The sequence below is a fragment of the Dromaius novaehollandiae genome, chromosome 17 (assembly GCF_036370855.1).
Source record: "Dromaius novaehollandiae isolate bDroNov1 chromosome 17, bDroNov1.hap1, whole genome shotgun sequence".
NCBI lineage: Eukaryota > Metazoa > Chordata > Aves > Casuariiformes > Dromaiidae > Dromaius > Dromaius novaehollandiae.
In genome coordinates this window covers 15,467,660-15,482,427 of record NC_088114.1, presented here as the reverse complement: position 1 = coordinate 15,482,427, position 14,768 = coordinate 15,467,660, and the positions used below count along the sequence as shown (strand labels likewise).

The 14,768-nt window shown below is 42.7% G+C and overlaps 1 protein-coding gene across 2 annotated transcripts in view; it reads right to left on the bottom strand.

The window, feature by feature from the left end:
* The window catches only part of FBXW8 (F-box and WD repeat domain containing 8), a 51,155-nt gene that overhangs the window by 14,616 nt on the left and 21,771 nt on the right, over positions 1–14,768 (bottom strand). For both annotated transcript variants that reach the window (XM_064522315.1, XM_026119121.2), the window contains exons 5-7: positions 13,052–13,209; positions 5,721–5,917; positions 4,019–4,228 (exon numbers count right to left, since the gene is read on the bottom strand). In XM_064522315.1, coding sequence (XP_064378385.1) covers positions 4,019–4,228; positions 5,721–5,917; positions 13,052–13,209 — 565 coding nt within the window. The remainder of the gene's footprint in view (positions 1–4,018; positions 4,229–5,720; positions 5,918–13,051; positions 13,210–14,768) is intronic.

Here is a 14,768-nt window from a genome sequence, read left to right as displayed (position 1 = left end):
ACATTTTTTAATAAAAAGACAAACAAGACAAAAAATTTAAGTCTTCAGAACTCCATAGCAACTGAGACATGACACCAGAAGAGACAGTACGAGCTTACCAGTAGAGAAAGGAATGGATTTCAGTTGAAATAAGGTGCCAGAAAGATGTGAGGGCTTATGTAATACATCTGTGACCCCAAAACATCACCCAGAGACTGTACAGTATCAGATTCAGTTTAAAGGATTACTTTAAAATTTATAATTTAATTTTTTGCAATTAATATCAGTTCATGACATGCATTTCAAGGGGCTAATTCTACCAGACACACTTGCGTTAGCAACTGGTCAAAGAACTCTGCAGAAACGTTAAAGACAGTGGTCAAAAAACAAGGCAGTATTTGAAGCACTGATGAGGGGAGACAAGTATGTTGCACATCATTCAGCCAGTACAAACCAATCATCAGCTCAAAACAGCCAAAAAAGGGACAGCATAACAAACAATTCCCACAGCGACTGATCTCAACGTATCTATCCTTCTGTTTCTAAGTCTCTCTTGTTTCTAGGATGGAGTATCTAAAACCACTACTGTTCTCCTTCTACTTCTTCCTTCCTCATCCTCCTCTTTTGAAATAATGTCTTCGTTTGTGCATAAAGAAACCAAAAATAAAGACACATTCTGAACCGTGCCTTATAATCATACCACTCAAGTCATGGATCCTGCAAGCAACACTAGAAAAGTATTTCGAAGTTACATGAACTTAAAATAAAACTCTTGCATGACTACTATGAGAAGTTTCTTCAGTGGAAAAACCAAAACCCTCCCATGTTGATCAGCTTCTATCATCCATAACTGTTGAACACATTAAGAAGTTTGTCCCCTGACATGATGAGGACCACAGACAGCTCTCGTTTAAATCTGCAGATGCCTGTAGAGTTGCATCAGAAGATAATTTCACATAGGATGTTCATAAACAAAATTCAAACATGTGAACACCAACGACTGTGATATTGCTGCAGAGTCTCTGGTCTGCAAGCTGCGTGGAACGGGTTTGCCGTTACCTATTAGACACTGTCCTCCAAGGCACGTCCACTCGATGTCACGAGCATCACTCTTGGTTGAAAGGGAAAGCCAGAATTAGGGTTTTGCCTGTGGTTCATTATCTGGTCTGTATTATTACCTACATACGAACCAAGGCGTGAACACGGGTCTGGGTATTTCAAGAATATGGTATTTAAGGAAAACAGTACATTTCACACTGAGTTAATACTGCTAGAATAACCCTTACTAAAGAAATTCCTGTTAGCTTAACAGAAAACAAAGTGCTCTAGGAGCACCAAACAAACGAGGACTAACTTTCAAGAAACTGCATCTCACACTTGGGTTGTCTGATGCTTAATACAGTGAAAGCTGAACCTCTCCCCACAGCTGAAGCATTTATATCCTCTCCACCTTCCTGCACGGATGCCTGTCATCTCATAAGAAGCAAGTCTATGCCATGGATTTGATGTTTTTTCTCCTCTGTTCAGCGCATCAATATTAAAATCCCTACAAAATTTATGTCTCAAATCTCTACGCTGCTGTCAAATTTGGTTAAAAATAGACAGTGATTAAGTCAGTAATATTAGGAGTGCAAACTTATGCTCAAAAAAAAAATAAATCCCTTGCGGGGGGGAAATACTAAAACCCATGAGCCAGAAGAAACACAGCTTTTACCCTGGAGCGACCCAGCACCAGCAAACGGGGCTGGGATTCTCTCTCAGCGTTTCTGAGATCCAAAGCTCTCCTAAAGACAGATTGTCAACTTGTGACCAGCATAATCAACCAATGCGGAGTCCCTTCACGTCTGTGCGAGAATAATTATCGTAATAGACATCAGTAATTAATTTCCGGCGTGATGTCAGCTGGTGCGGCAATGCCAAGCGAGCGTCCTTGTCAAACACGCCGCAGCCGTCTGGGCTGCTTCGGTCACATCTCCCTGATTAGGATGCGCGCTGATGCGCTGCTTAATACAATCTGCCGTCAAATGCCAAATACTTCGGAACTAAATTAGGAAATATGTCCGGCTTTACGGAGTGACGCTTGGGGGCCTAAGTAGATTTCTCTATTCCTGCACGAGGCACAAAGGCAATCGCCGATGTAATGCTCCCAAATGAGGCAATTTTACCTTCTAACCTCCCACCTCTGCGGGGAAAAAGAATTGGATTGGGGCAGCAAAGGAATTAATAAAGACAGCATGGCCTCCCAGCATCTCTCACCCCTAGAGGTATTTACGGTGGCCTCAGCACTTCCCTAGTGAACGTGGATTTTAAGGGGAAATTAGATGCCGCTGGACAGATTTATTCCTAACACACCGTTATCTCTAAATAAAGCCTTCCTGTTGCCAGAGAGAATACGGCGTTTTTACACTACAGACACCAGCTCTTTTCATCAGGTTGCTCCCCCTCTGCTTCCTCCTGCTCCCTGCTGCGCTCTCCTTTCCATTTTCCTGGTAGCCTGAAGTATAATCACAAATAACAGAATGAAATAAGGGGACGGGAAAATTAGGCATGACACGGGAAAGGGTCGGAAGCTCTTCTCCGGGCCACTGGAAACTCCTCTCCGGATTTACCACCCACGTACAGAGCAGCCACGCTGTGCCTGCCAGGGAGGGCTGGCGGGATTTACCGAGCCCACGTACCCAGGGGGGTCCGCAGCCCGGTCCCTGCCATCCCGGAGGAAATCACACAACTTACCCTTGGCCACCCGCTTTCCAAAGCACCCCCCAGACACAGGCTGAATCGCTGCGGTTGAGAGCAACTCACCTGTTCACAAAGATTCGGGGAAGCAGCTGTTGGCTGGATTAATCTTAAGAGGCTGCATATAGCCTACAGCCACAGACCGACCACTCCTGCTTAAGTAGGTCTCTTCCAGCTCTGATTTCTGTGCTAGCCCCGTGCAATGCACATAAGTTTAAAGGTACGAATTGTATATGGTTATATGTAATTTACTTGCCGAAATTCAACTCTGTGCATAAAATTTCACAGACCAAATGACAACTCTCACAACCAAACTATTGAGCCAGTTTGCAAACTCTTGGAAACAGAGTCTAAAAACAACACAAAAAATCCCCAAAACCCAGATGAGACGGTGAATTTTTACTGACCAAAGAAAGCTGAAATTAGGCAATAAATATTGACACTGCTAATCCAGACTAATCCCATATTTGGTGCTTCTTCCCAGCCCTTGGTTTCGCTGGAATGCTATGCCCCAGACTCTGGAGTATCAGGAGAGCTCAGTCTTTTAAGAGCTTTACAGTAATAATCCCCAGACAGAGTACCATGATCCCAGATAGGATTCTAAGCCCCAAACAAATTCAACTATTTATGTTACTAGTTGGGACTGCAAGCTCAAAAAAGCATCTCCTGCAACCAGAAGAGCTGCACTAGAAGCATGCCTCCGCCATGAGTCTTCAACAGAATTGCAAAACCAGTCTGGTTTTGATCTGCTACACTGAGAAATGCTGATAAAAGCAGCAGAGTGTTGCAGAGGCTTCAAACCCATGATCACTATTTAGCTTCCTTTAATATAACAGTCACGTCACTCTCGCTGAGTGGAAAGTAACTCAGTTCAAATATTCAAGTGAAAAAAAAGTCCTGAGCACTGCATGAACAGAGCTGAGAGGCTGCTCAGGATAACCTCCTCAGACAGTATTAGAGGTTTGGGGCTGGGGGGGAGCAAGAGGGTGTCGAGACGAGTTCTCCCTCGACTGCTGCTGTAGCACAGAGCTGAATCAGCTGGGCCTCACTTAGGAGCAGAGAATGTGCTCTATCTACCGTGAACCCAGTCAGCCAAACAACAAGCCCTTACTTCAGTTCACCGGAAGAAAATTGATATAAACATCAGATTATCGCATTAAATGGGAGCATTCCTTCTACTGTCAAAAAAAGAAAAAAAGAGAGAGAAGAAAGACAGGGAAGAAAATGGTCATTAGCATGATGTCTTTTTGCTTGGTTAATTGTGAAGGTATTCAGATTTTAGAAATAAATAAAAATTAAATACCTGGTTGGGCTCATTCAATAACCAGCCAAAGCTTTTGACCCCAAAGGCTGCTTCATTAGCAGACACATCAAGACATGTGACAGGCTGACCATAAACAGAATGGAGAACTTTGCCGGGATCTTCTGATTTCAGGAGATAAACCACATCTTCCGCAGCTGCTACTGCCACCGCACTCCCCGTAACATCTGGAACCAGATTAAGGAAGTTGACCTAAAAGAGCAGACTTTTCATGGTTATTACAGCCAAACATTCTTTTATATCATCATATGCTAAACTGAACAAATTAACTGGATACCAGCTATCTTGAACCATCCCCCTTACAAACTAAATTTATACAAAGACTGAATATCAACTTTGGTTCTGCCTATCTGAGAGTTCAGCTCCTGTGATGAAATCAAGCTCACGGTCTTTAGAATGAGCCCATTTAAAAAACAAAACAGAAGACATTACAACAGACCACCCCAAAACTTCACATCAAGGAAAGAAGACTGAATGGACTCGTTTTACAGAAGGTGGTAAAGGACAAAGATTGACAAGAGACAAGCAAGAGGTCTCCATAAGGCTAAAAAGCAAATACCATGGTTAGAAGGTGAATACCGTGCCCTGGAAAGGGATAACACACTCGGGCAACTACTGACGAACAGCTGATGCACAGAAAATTTATACTCTAGCTTACTCCAGAATCACTTGTTCATTTACACATATCCTAAACCAAAAAAAAAAAAAAAGTCAGGTTATGACTCCAGGACACCTCAAATTTCAGCTCCCCAATCTTCTACTGGATCACAAAAACTAGTTACTAGGCAAGAATGATGTGGCCTGCTCTTCCCATTTCAGCAAATGGTCAAGACATTGCTTAATAGTCTCGCTATGGGAAGGGTTGAAACTCCTTAACAGCACACCTGGTTCCTAACACAGCTTTAGAAGGAACAGCGGTGCCTTGGGTGTTTCTTTCACGTGTTGCAGACTGAAGTTCCACAGCAAGCAAGATGCAAGAGTAAAACAGATCTAACGACAATGGGGCGGGAGTTGTTGTTTTAACATTTTTACTGGGAAACTTGTTAAAATTGCTTTGGGATTTTGGTTATTTTTTAGTATTGTAAAATGGAGTTAGCTTTGAAAGAAGGGATGCATCAGGAACGGTTTAGAACACAACTTCTTACCCACTAGCTGTACAAGTCAGTGCCTTGCGATGGGGGAGAAATAGTCTCCAAACTTCAGTGACAGAAGGTGCAACCTACAGAAGCTGCGCAACTAGTTACAGCTTCACAAGTGATCCTATTAGCTCATCTGCAATATCCTGCCTCAGAATTAATCAGATAGCACTGATCTGGAATGAGACCTTCCGTGTTAGCTCCAATTCCATGCGAGAATACTGATTTACAAAATGAGCCAACTTAGTTTAATGTTGACAAAAAAAAATAATTAAAAACAGCCAACCTCCTGCACCATATGGACTCCTATTCATTTGCACTTGTAGCGTAAGCCAGCATTTCACCCTTGCTCGTCAGTGATGAAAGCCTCATCCATTAACCTGCTACTAAATCACAGCCTCTAGCTGATAATGCTGTTGTCTAGTTCACGCAACACTACTGTAAGATTTTTATAAGATCCCCCTTAACGATACCAAAAATAATTAGCAGATCAGAAGCTCCTGGAATGAGGAGTGTATGGAAGGAAGTTGCGTAGCCTGGAGACTCACCAACTTCTGGATTTCAAAGGTTTCTGTAGTTTGCCAGAATCCCCTGTCATTAGGGCTTTCCACTTTGACTTCGAAGCCAGATGCCGTCGCTACCGCTGCACCCTCCGACCCCAGAGCCAAAGCCTGAATCCTCTGATTGTGCTGGTAACGGTGGATGGGCTCCCGTCCTACCATCAGGCTCCAAACGCTAACAGTTCCTGTATGCAAAAGCACAAAGCAAACAGCTCTGCGTCATCTGAGAATTTAACAAAACCTTAAAGATCATTTGAAAATGTAAGCGTATAAGCATTCTAATGAAAAGGGTGAATGAAAAAAGAAAAGAGCCTAGGGCAGGAAACCAGAACTTCGGGAAAGTGCACAGCAGGACATAATTATGGGCTCTGGCATTAGAGGCTCTGTTGCAATTCTTACTTTTTGACTTTCAGATAACATTGGTATCTGCCTTGAGGAAGGCTGCCTGACCTCTCCCGCTTTTCCACATTTGAGGAAGATCAGACTTTAAATGGATACTTACTATTCCATTATATACTTGCCCTCAATTAGCACAAAAAAAAAAAAAAAAAAAGAGAGAAAGAGAGAGAGAGAGAATCCACATTTAAATGTAAGTAATTCTGCTGCACACAGAAAAGTTTTACAGAATGAAGAATCTAAAACTCTGCAAACAGAGCAACCAAGTGAGGGGTTTCAAGGCCATTCTCAACACTCAGTTTGCAGCCAGCAAAAAAACACCTAGTCCTGATGCTCTGAAAACCAGAAAATGCAAGAGTTCAGGGCTTTCAGAAAGCTACAGAACACAAGCTCTAAAGAGTACAAATCAGCACTTTTTCCCTGCGTAGACCACCAATAATCTATTTAAAAGCATGATGCATTAAGCCAAAGATTTGAATACGAGTAACATAGAGCAATCAGGAGCGTATTGCAGAACAGACAGGCCAGACAGCACTGGAGACTTCAGGGCCACCTTTGCGCTGAATTAACGGAGAAGCAATCTTCAAACATGACAGACAGGACTGGAGCTGCAGAAGCCTTCCTTCTACTTTAGCATGGCCATTAATGATGAAATGATTAATGGTAGCTCTTCCTTCAAAAGGAGACATAAAAGCTCTGACAGACAGCTGTGGACGGGCACCGATGCCAGTCTGCAAACACTCCTCCCGTGTCCCAAAGGAGGCGAAGCAAGAGTGTGGTAATGAAACTGCACATAGCAAAATGGTATCTAAATGAGTTTAAATTGATTTATGTTTGCTTTTATAAAGATTATTTGGTATCTGGAAAGTGCTACACATGTGAAATAATGCAGATAATCCTTAAGATCCCTGTCTAATGGCACTCCCACTGAATATTTATATTCCTCGCCATGGGAATGAGCACCATAATGGGGACCATTTTTGTTTTATTAGGGATGCATATTTAAATTAATCTGCTATTTGCCTAAACAATTAGCTGCCTCTGTTTGTTTACACAAAGCCAAAACTGCAATTAGGCTTCCATCAAAAAGATAAGCCCTGACTAAAACTGTCCCGATGGAGTCATAAGGGCTCAGAGCAGAACTTCCCAAAATTACTTCTTAGCATAATGGTAATTACGTTAATTGCTTGAAAGGTAAATAACTGCTAAACTGGTTTCAAAAAACAGAACCGTAGCCCACAGCACACACACATCCTTCAAACAAGTTAACGAATACAAACGAACAGCGCGGGCCACGATTTCCTTGGAAGATGAACCTGGCCAGCGCGGAGGCTTAGCACGGCCGGGCGTCACGGCACATCTCCGGCCCCGCACCAGGACGAAGGGAAAGGGTGAGGCTGATCCCTCGGACAGCTCGTCCAACAGCAGATTTAATCCACAGTCCTCTAAATTTCAGCGATGTCAGATCACGCATGTTAGAATCAAATTTCTCATCAGACAACAAATATCACCGCTAAGCTCCCCTGGCAGGACCCCAATTTCACACCCCCCCTTTTTTGGGGGCAAACATTTCTCCCAGTTAAAGGACACTCTGGTGAAGGGAAAAAGGACGCTGACTTGCTCTCTGTGAAGTCTTTTGTACATCTCTGCAATGAGTATTTCACTGATTTTTAACAGGAGCATATTAAAGTTCTGCAAAATACCAAATAATAATAATAATAATAATAATAATAATCCAAGTCATACAAGCCTGTTCTGACCACGCAAGCGAACTGAGACAGCTGGCATTCAGAGTTGTGCTCCCCTAAATTTGGGAGAAAAAGCCATTATTATTATTGTATCTGAAATGCCACATATAAGAAAATGCAGAAAACGGGTCAGGCAGTAATATGCTCTGTTCAAGGCAGGTACGTGCCTTTTTACCAGATGTTCAATAGCAAAGTCCGTCCAAAACATCTAAAATTTCCATCAGGCAAATAGAGCGTGTGCAACACCTGATGCACAACGCGGCGCAAAACATCCCAGATAACATCAAAAGAATAAATGACTTGTACAGTTGTAAGTTAAGGCCTGTTTAATGAAGGAGCAAGAGTGTTTCACTCCAGAAACAGTGCAAGGTATTTATTAGTGCGCAAGCCTTTGCCCTAGTCAATCATGTTCATGTGATAGCCAAAGAGGGAGGGGGAAAATAAAGAAAAAGAGGAAAGGCCACCATTACAGTTAAAGTTATTGGTATGGCGACATAAAAAAAAAATTAGGCATAAGATTTACCAGTGCAGATGAGATCACTGCTATCTTCCTGCCTCCAGCAGCGGCTAATACTTCATTCCCAACAAAAAAAATCCTTGCTAAGGTGAAGTTAAGGTTGCAGGCATACAGTATCTTTTTCTTTTCTTTTTTTCTCTTTTGGGGAATATTAGAATTTTTAAAGTGTTAGAAAGTCATTACATTGAAGTTATAAGTAACACTCTCATAAAATGCTAAAATCTGCACTACCAGTCTGATTCCTCCAAAACAGTAACTCCTCCAGCTGATATAGACTGTACAGCTTGCTTATATTTCAACCTGGCTCAAGAAAACAACTTAAGTGCAAGATGATGATTAAGGTATTTGGATAAAACATTTAACTCCGAGTCTATTGTGCCTTACCAGTGCCCTGCGAACCTGACGACAGTCCAGTTTTAGAAAGCATCAGCGAAGTATTTCACATGCTCTTCCTATAGCAAAGGCGAATGACTGGAAGCTGTTCTGTATTAACAGTCCCAGTCTCAAATATTCCCTTCTTTACAGCTGGAAGCACAAAAGACATCCTGCAAAAGCAGCTGTTTTTATATCTCTTCTCACAGAATTCTCTCTCTGGTGCAAAACTCAACACTTCTGCACAAAGCAAAGCGTCTCTTTTGTATAAAACACTCTAATCCTACAATAGGGAAAGGCTGTACACAGAGGCAAAAAAAGGCAAAATTCACATTTCTAAATATTCTAGTGGCATGTCACAGCTCCTTCTAAAAGCTAACCACGACGGAGGGCGGCTGCCTACAGCTGCTACCAGCGTCGAAGCGGAGGGAGGTCTGTGTCTTGGCGCAGAAGCTCCTAGGTTCAGACCCTAATGACCCATCACATCAGCTCTTCCTCCTTAAAACAGTACTGCTAACAGCAGCTGTTAACCTTACAGAAGGGGTACGACCATTTGTATCTGGGAAAAAAAAAAGCAAGCAAACAAAAAAAATCACTACAAATACAGAATTAGATATATGCTACAGCAGGAAAACTGTATATGCTCGTGGTTTTTGTATTCATTCACTTCAGCTCCTAAGCAACCACACGGGAAGGCCAGAAGCTGCTAATTCACATTGTCTATGTGACACTGTTCCCATTTGTAGGTCACGTTCCTGACCTATTTTGATTTAAGCTAAAAGGAAAAAGAAAACCCAAACCATATGTATTTTTCCTCCAAGTTGGAAACATTAATTTACTTCCTTATAATTTTCAGGTAGCATCATACTTCTACAAAGCACAAATAATTACTGAAATACACGGGTGGAAACCAGCACCAGCCTGAGGTCTCAAAGCTTGTTATCTCAAATTCCGAGTTTCCCCCAAAACCATTTCTAGCTTCAGGGACCATCAGCGCATATCAAATCTAACTTTAGTGGATGCTTGGTGTTTATTAACTAAAATTGCACATTTTTGTTTTCACTGCAACGCTGCTTCTCGGCTTGCCAAGGGTATAATCACTGCTTACTTTACTAAGCAACAAGAGACTAGACCTCAACCATAGCAGTCCTGCCTCTAACGCTTGCCATCACATCAGTGTCAAGCAAACGTTAGGCTTTTATCCCCACAACTCTTGCTATACAGATTTCTAAGTGTCATTATTCCTATAGAGTCCCTTCAGAAAAAACACAGATGAGAAAGTCTGTATTTCAGTCCCAACCTGATGACCCACGAGACAGACTTCCCTGAGCTCGATGTGAAGACACACGCTAGTTAGTGAAACGAGGAGGGTTTTGCATCCACAGCCACCTGCACAGGTAAGACAGCAGTTTAATTTAAGTATACCATGCTCGCTCAATTATATCTAGTATGAATAAATACAGTGCTGCATGGTAGATAGTTTGCTTCAAAGTCTCTTTCCTTTACTCGAGGCAGCCCTCCGTTTCCTGCTCTGGCAGAAGCCACTTTCCTTCGCTCCGCGTTGCTACTTTGCAACTTGTGAAGCAGCACTAACTCCTCCCAAAGCCCAGCTCTTCCCAAACGGAAGCCCTACCGTGGACGGGGCAGCACTGCGTCCCCTTCCAGGCACGCACGAGTCTGATGCTCAGCATTTACAAAAAAGCATGTTCTCTTGTTGCACCACAGTGTTTTCCAGTCAAACTACGAGGCTCCGGAGGACGGGGGGAAGGCTGACGGCTAAAGGAGACTGCTGCTTCCCAAAAGCTGTGGCTCGCGGCCAAAGCCAGGCAAGCACGGAGCAGATGGAGTCCTGGCACGGCCTCTCCTGTCCCTGCATTAGCAGCATCTGCTCATTACCCAGAACCCTCGCCTGCTTTCTCTAATGCTCCAGGAAAAGCATTTTGATTTGATTCATTTCAGTTCGGTAACACGCAACACAATTAGTGGTAAAATCAAACTGGACGCCTGCCAGTGCTGACAATAGGAAACAAGGCAGAAGAAATATGAGGCCAGTGGGTTGGAATTCAAAAATCACAACTGTGGACGGAGGTGCCAAGGCCGGTTGCCCCAGGTGGACGTGCAGCGCCCTACTGAGCACTGGCACGGGCGGAGGGAACTTCATTTTCTCCCCGCACGTTTTTCTCTCGTTTACCTCTCCTTGCCGCTTGCTTCTCAGAGGCTTGACACCGCCGCCAACGTTCACCAGAAGTCACAAACCAGTTTTTTCTTCAGCGCCATCGCGGAGTTGCAGTTCACTTTAGACGTAGGCGTCCCAATAAGACACAGCCCTTCCCTCGCTTTATTTCATGCGCCTCGGGGAGCAGTTTGCTACCACCGAAGCAGCAGAACAGCGCTGTGCGGCAGGCACGGAGCGAGCGGAGCCCGCCGCTTCGTCCCTCCCTGTGATCGGATGCCAAGGACATCGCGGCGTGAGCTCTGCTGAGCTGGGAGAAACCGATGCTATCCGAGCGAGCCCGCTAGCCAGGGCTTCGGCAGCGACGTCTAGACTGCCTGACGGCATCACCTCCAACACTGGCAGATGGTTTCGCTGTGTTAGTCAAACTTACAAACAAAGAGGGAAGGGAGCTGCAAAAGTGCAACAAAGAACCACCAAACACCCTCTCTTCAAAGTCTCCCCCTCCACTAGGCTTAAAATATTTCTCTCCACCGAACTGAAACTATGCGCTTTGAGATCCCAGTTGGTGAGCACCTACAAAATCAACTTTCGTTATTCCCTGCTGACACAGAAAATAACCTATTTTGACGGAGGTTCTAAAATCAGAGCGAGTGCCCTCATACCACACAGCCAATTAAAATTTCTACCCAAAAGAATAAGGATGCCTGGCTTTATGCAAACTAGTTTATCCACAGCACACATAAAACTGAAGACACAGACTATTAAAACAACAACAAAACCCAAAGCAAACAGATTATTAGATTAGTCAAAGACTAGAGGACAAACAAGGGAACCTCTGCTATTTCCATTGTTTGGCACGCTGGACAAAAAGCCAACACTTAAAACTACCACTGTGTGTTATAATGTCTTACGACTCAAGTAAATAGTATTGAGTATTCAGTAATACGAGAACCACTGTTGTCACAAAACATTGCCTATCAACAATTTTTAGCAGCAGAAAACCATGATAGCCCAATTCATACTGGAAAAACAACTAAGAATGATGATCATCTTAAACATTTGTTTTTAGATATAAAATATTAGATTTACTTTAAAAATAAAATATATGGATTAGAGATTTTGTTTGGATTATCTTTAGTTTTTGCTTCCACATGCAAATGCCAGCATCAAAGGACATATGCGAACAAAACTCTGTAACTTTAAAAAACTCTTGATTTATACTAAAGGACAGGTTGTTAAGTCTCAAACCATACAATTTAAAGACAGATGACAGGAGTTAAGTTCTGCCCGGGCAACTCACTAGATCCCGAATTGTTTAACACTGTCCAAACCTGACTTTTTCAACTGCCGTTCCCGCGTTCTGCAGTTGTAGAGTTGGTGTTTGGCTCTTGCTCTCCATGTGTAAACACATCTAAGTACATTTGAAACAACGCATATAACCAGGATTCTATTCGTTTCATTAAATAGTAGATCACAGTTTCTATTTCTCTATATCAAAGTACATGATACATGATAAAAAACAGCCATGCCAAACCTTTCCTTGTCACCTTCATATAACAACTCAACACTGCAAATTAACACTTCAGTTAAGAAAACGTGCATCTGCACGCTACACACGGAACAAGAGAGGATGCAGTTTAATCAGACAAGCAGGTTCAACATTCCCATAACAAAGCCTCATAGCACCCTAAGGGGGAGTAGGCAGAGCGGAAGGCTGGTGGAAGAATATTTAATATTTTTATAGCAAAACAAGTTATTTGCTTAAGATAGCTTGGCTGGACTACAGCCTGGCACTCAAGCTTTGTGCAGCAGTTCCAGGAGGAATTAAACATCAGTTTTAATGGGTGCTATGTTCCAATGCCTCCTAATGCATTTAGGGTTATTGGCCAACTTTCTCACATGAAAGCAAGAGTGTGTGTGTGTGTGTGTGTGTGTGTGTGTGTGTGTGTGTGTGTGTGTGTGTACGTACACAGGATTACAGACACACAAAAAGCTGAGCACAGCTGCTTCATTTTTGTAAAGCTTTTTTCTTCCTTTTCTTCCTCCTCTTTAAAAAAAAAAAAAAAAACACACAAACAAACAAACAGGGAGGAGAGTTGTGGTTACTTACCATCCTCATAAGCCGCCGCAGCCAGAGAGCTGTTTATCCTCACAAAGCAGACGTGTGGCGGAGGTCCAGCATCGTCAGGACCGTGCACTGGTTCCAGGATGGGGGCTGTGTAGTCCCAGGTGCGCGTGTCCCACAACCTCACTTCGCCTGATGTGTATCTGGAAAACGAGGCTATTATTTGTTCCAAAAACATCTGAAAAGAGGGTGCTGCTGGAGAAGGGAGGAGGAAATCGAAAGTGTCTTAAAACCCAACACCATGAAATAGGTCCTAGGCAGATTCTCATCATGTTTACACAGCCTGTATATAACTCCATTGACTTTAATCATTTTATTCCCATTTACTGAACACAGCATCAAGTCTACTAAGACAGGAAGGTAAAATGGAGCTACAAGAATGACATGAGCTAGCTACCACAGGCTACCAGCCATCGATATTAACTTTACAGATAGAGTGCAAGGAGATCTGGGCACGAGGGGAGAAGTTAATCAGCAAAAAGTCTAAATTACAGCATGGCAAAACTTCAATCTGTTCCCTTTTGGTCTTGAAACATTTGCGACTGTGGTTGTGCCAGAGAACGGCTGCTTAATCAGAGTATTTATGTACATATATACAAGCACTCACATGCAGACAACATCCAACCAACTGCTCTTTATAAGAATAAACTTCTCAATGCCTCGTCAATGGATCAGATTTGCCTACACCTCTGAAGACTAATTTATTCATACAATTAAGCATTATCTTCAGAATTAAGGCAGTGCTTCCTGCTTCACAGAAGGTTCACTTATTTAAACATCACGTAAACTACAGCTTACTCTGCTAACAAGAAAAACAAAAAACAGAAATAAGCTTCCCAGATAATACTGAACATACCTAAATGAATGAAGGCTGTAACATTGCAAGCAACACACAACTCCTGCCACGCTATCTATGCCGAGGCACACAAAAAATATACATATTTCAGAGGAATGACTCTTCCTAGCCTCAAACATCTACAGGGCAGAACACTGGCTCACCTACATTTTTGAGGAAAACACCACAATTCTGCAGAATTATGTGAAGAAAATAGTTATTTACAAAGGAGATGAAGGAAGGTGCTCAATAAAGGCTCTGGAGATGTTGGACTTCAACTCAGGTTACCTGGTTCTTAGACAGGGAATCGGAATAGGGAAAGGGGAGACATAAACCTTCTCAGCTGACAACCTACTCTGTTGGCCAACGCTGCCCATTTCCAGCATACGCTGGGCCCGTACCAGAAGTGAACTGGAAGAATTTCAAAAGGCAGATGAAGCCAATTGGGAACTAAAAATTTAATGGTTCAACTCCCTGCTTTTAATGCTGTTGTAAAGAGCAACATACTTTCAATTTGTAACCACAACAAAAGGCTTTTAAACTATTAAAGTATTGCCTTGCAGTAAAAAATAAGAAGGCTGCTTTATTTCAGGTAATTGGCAAATCTGCCATATCAATATATGGCTCAAGAGAAAAATATGCTGCACCATACAGATCCTATTCCTGGATAATTTCAGTATTTCTATTCATTCTCTACCACAGCAACTTTTACATTTCCCTATGAAAACTCGGTTTGGTTTACCAGCTACCGAACAAAGGAACCCTAGATTTCAGTCTTCCATCACAGAGCAGGCACAGTCCTCTATTTCAGTTACTGATTTTTCTATTGATACGACTACCTAAAGTTCACACACCTTTCTGCTGGAG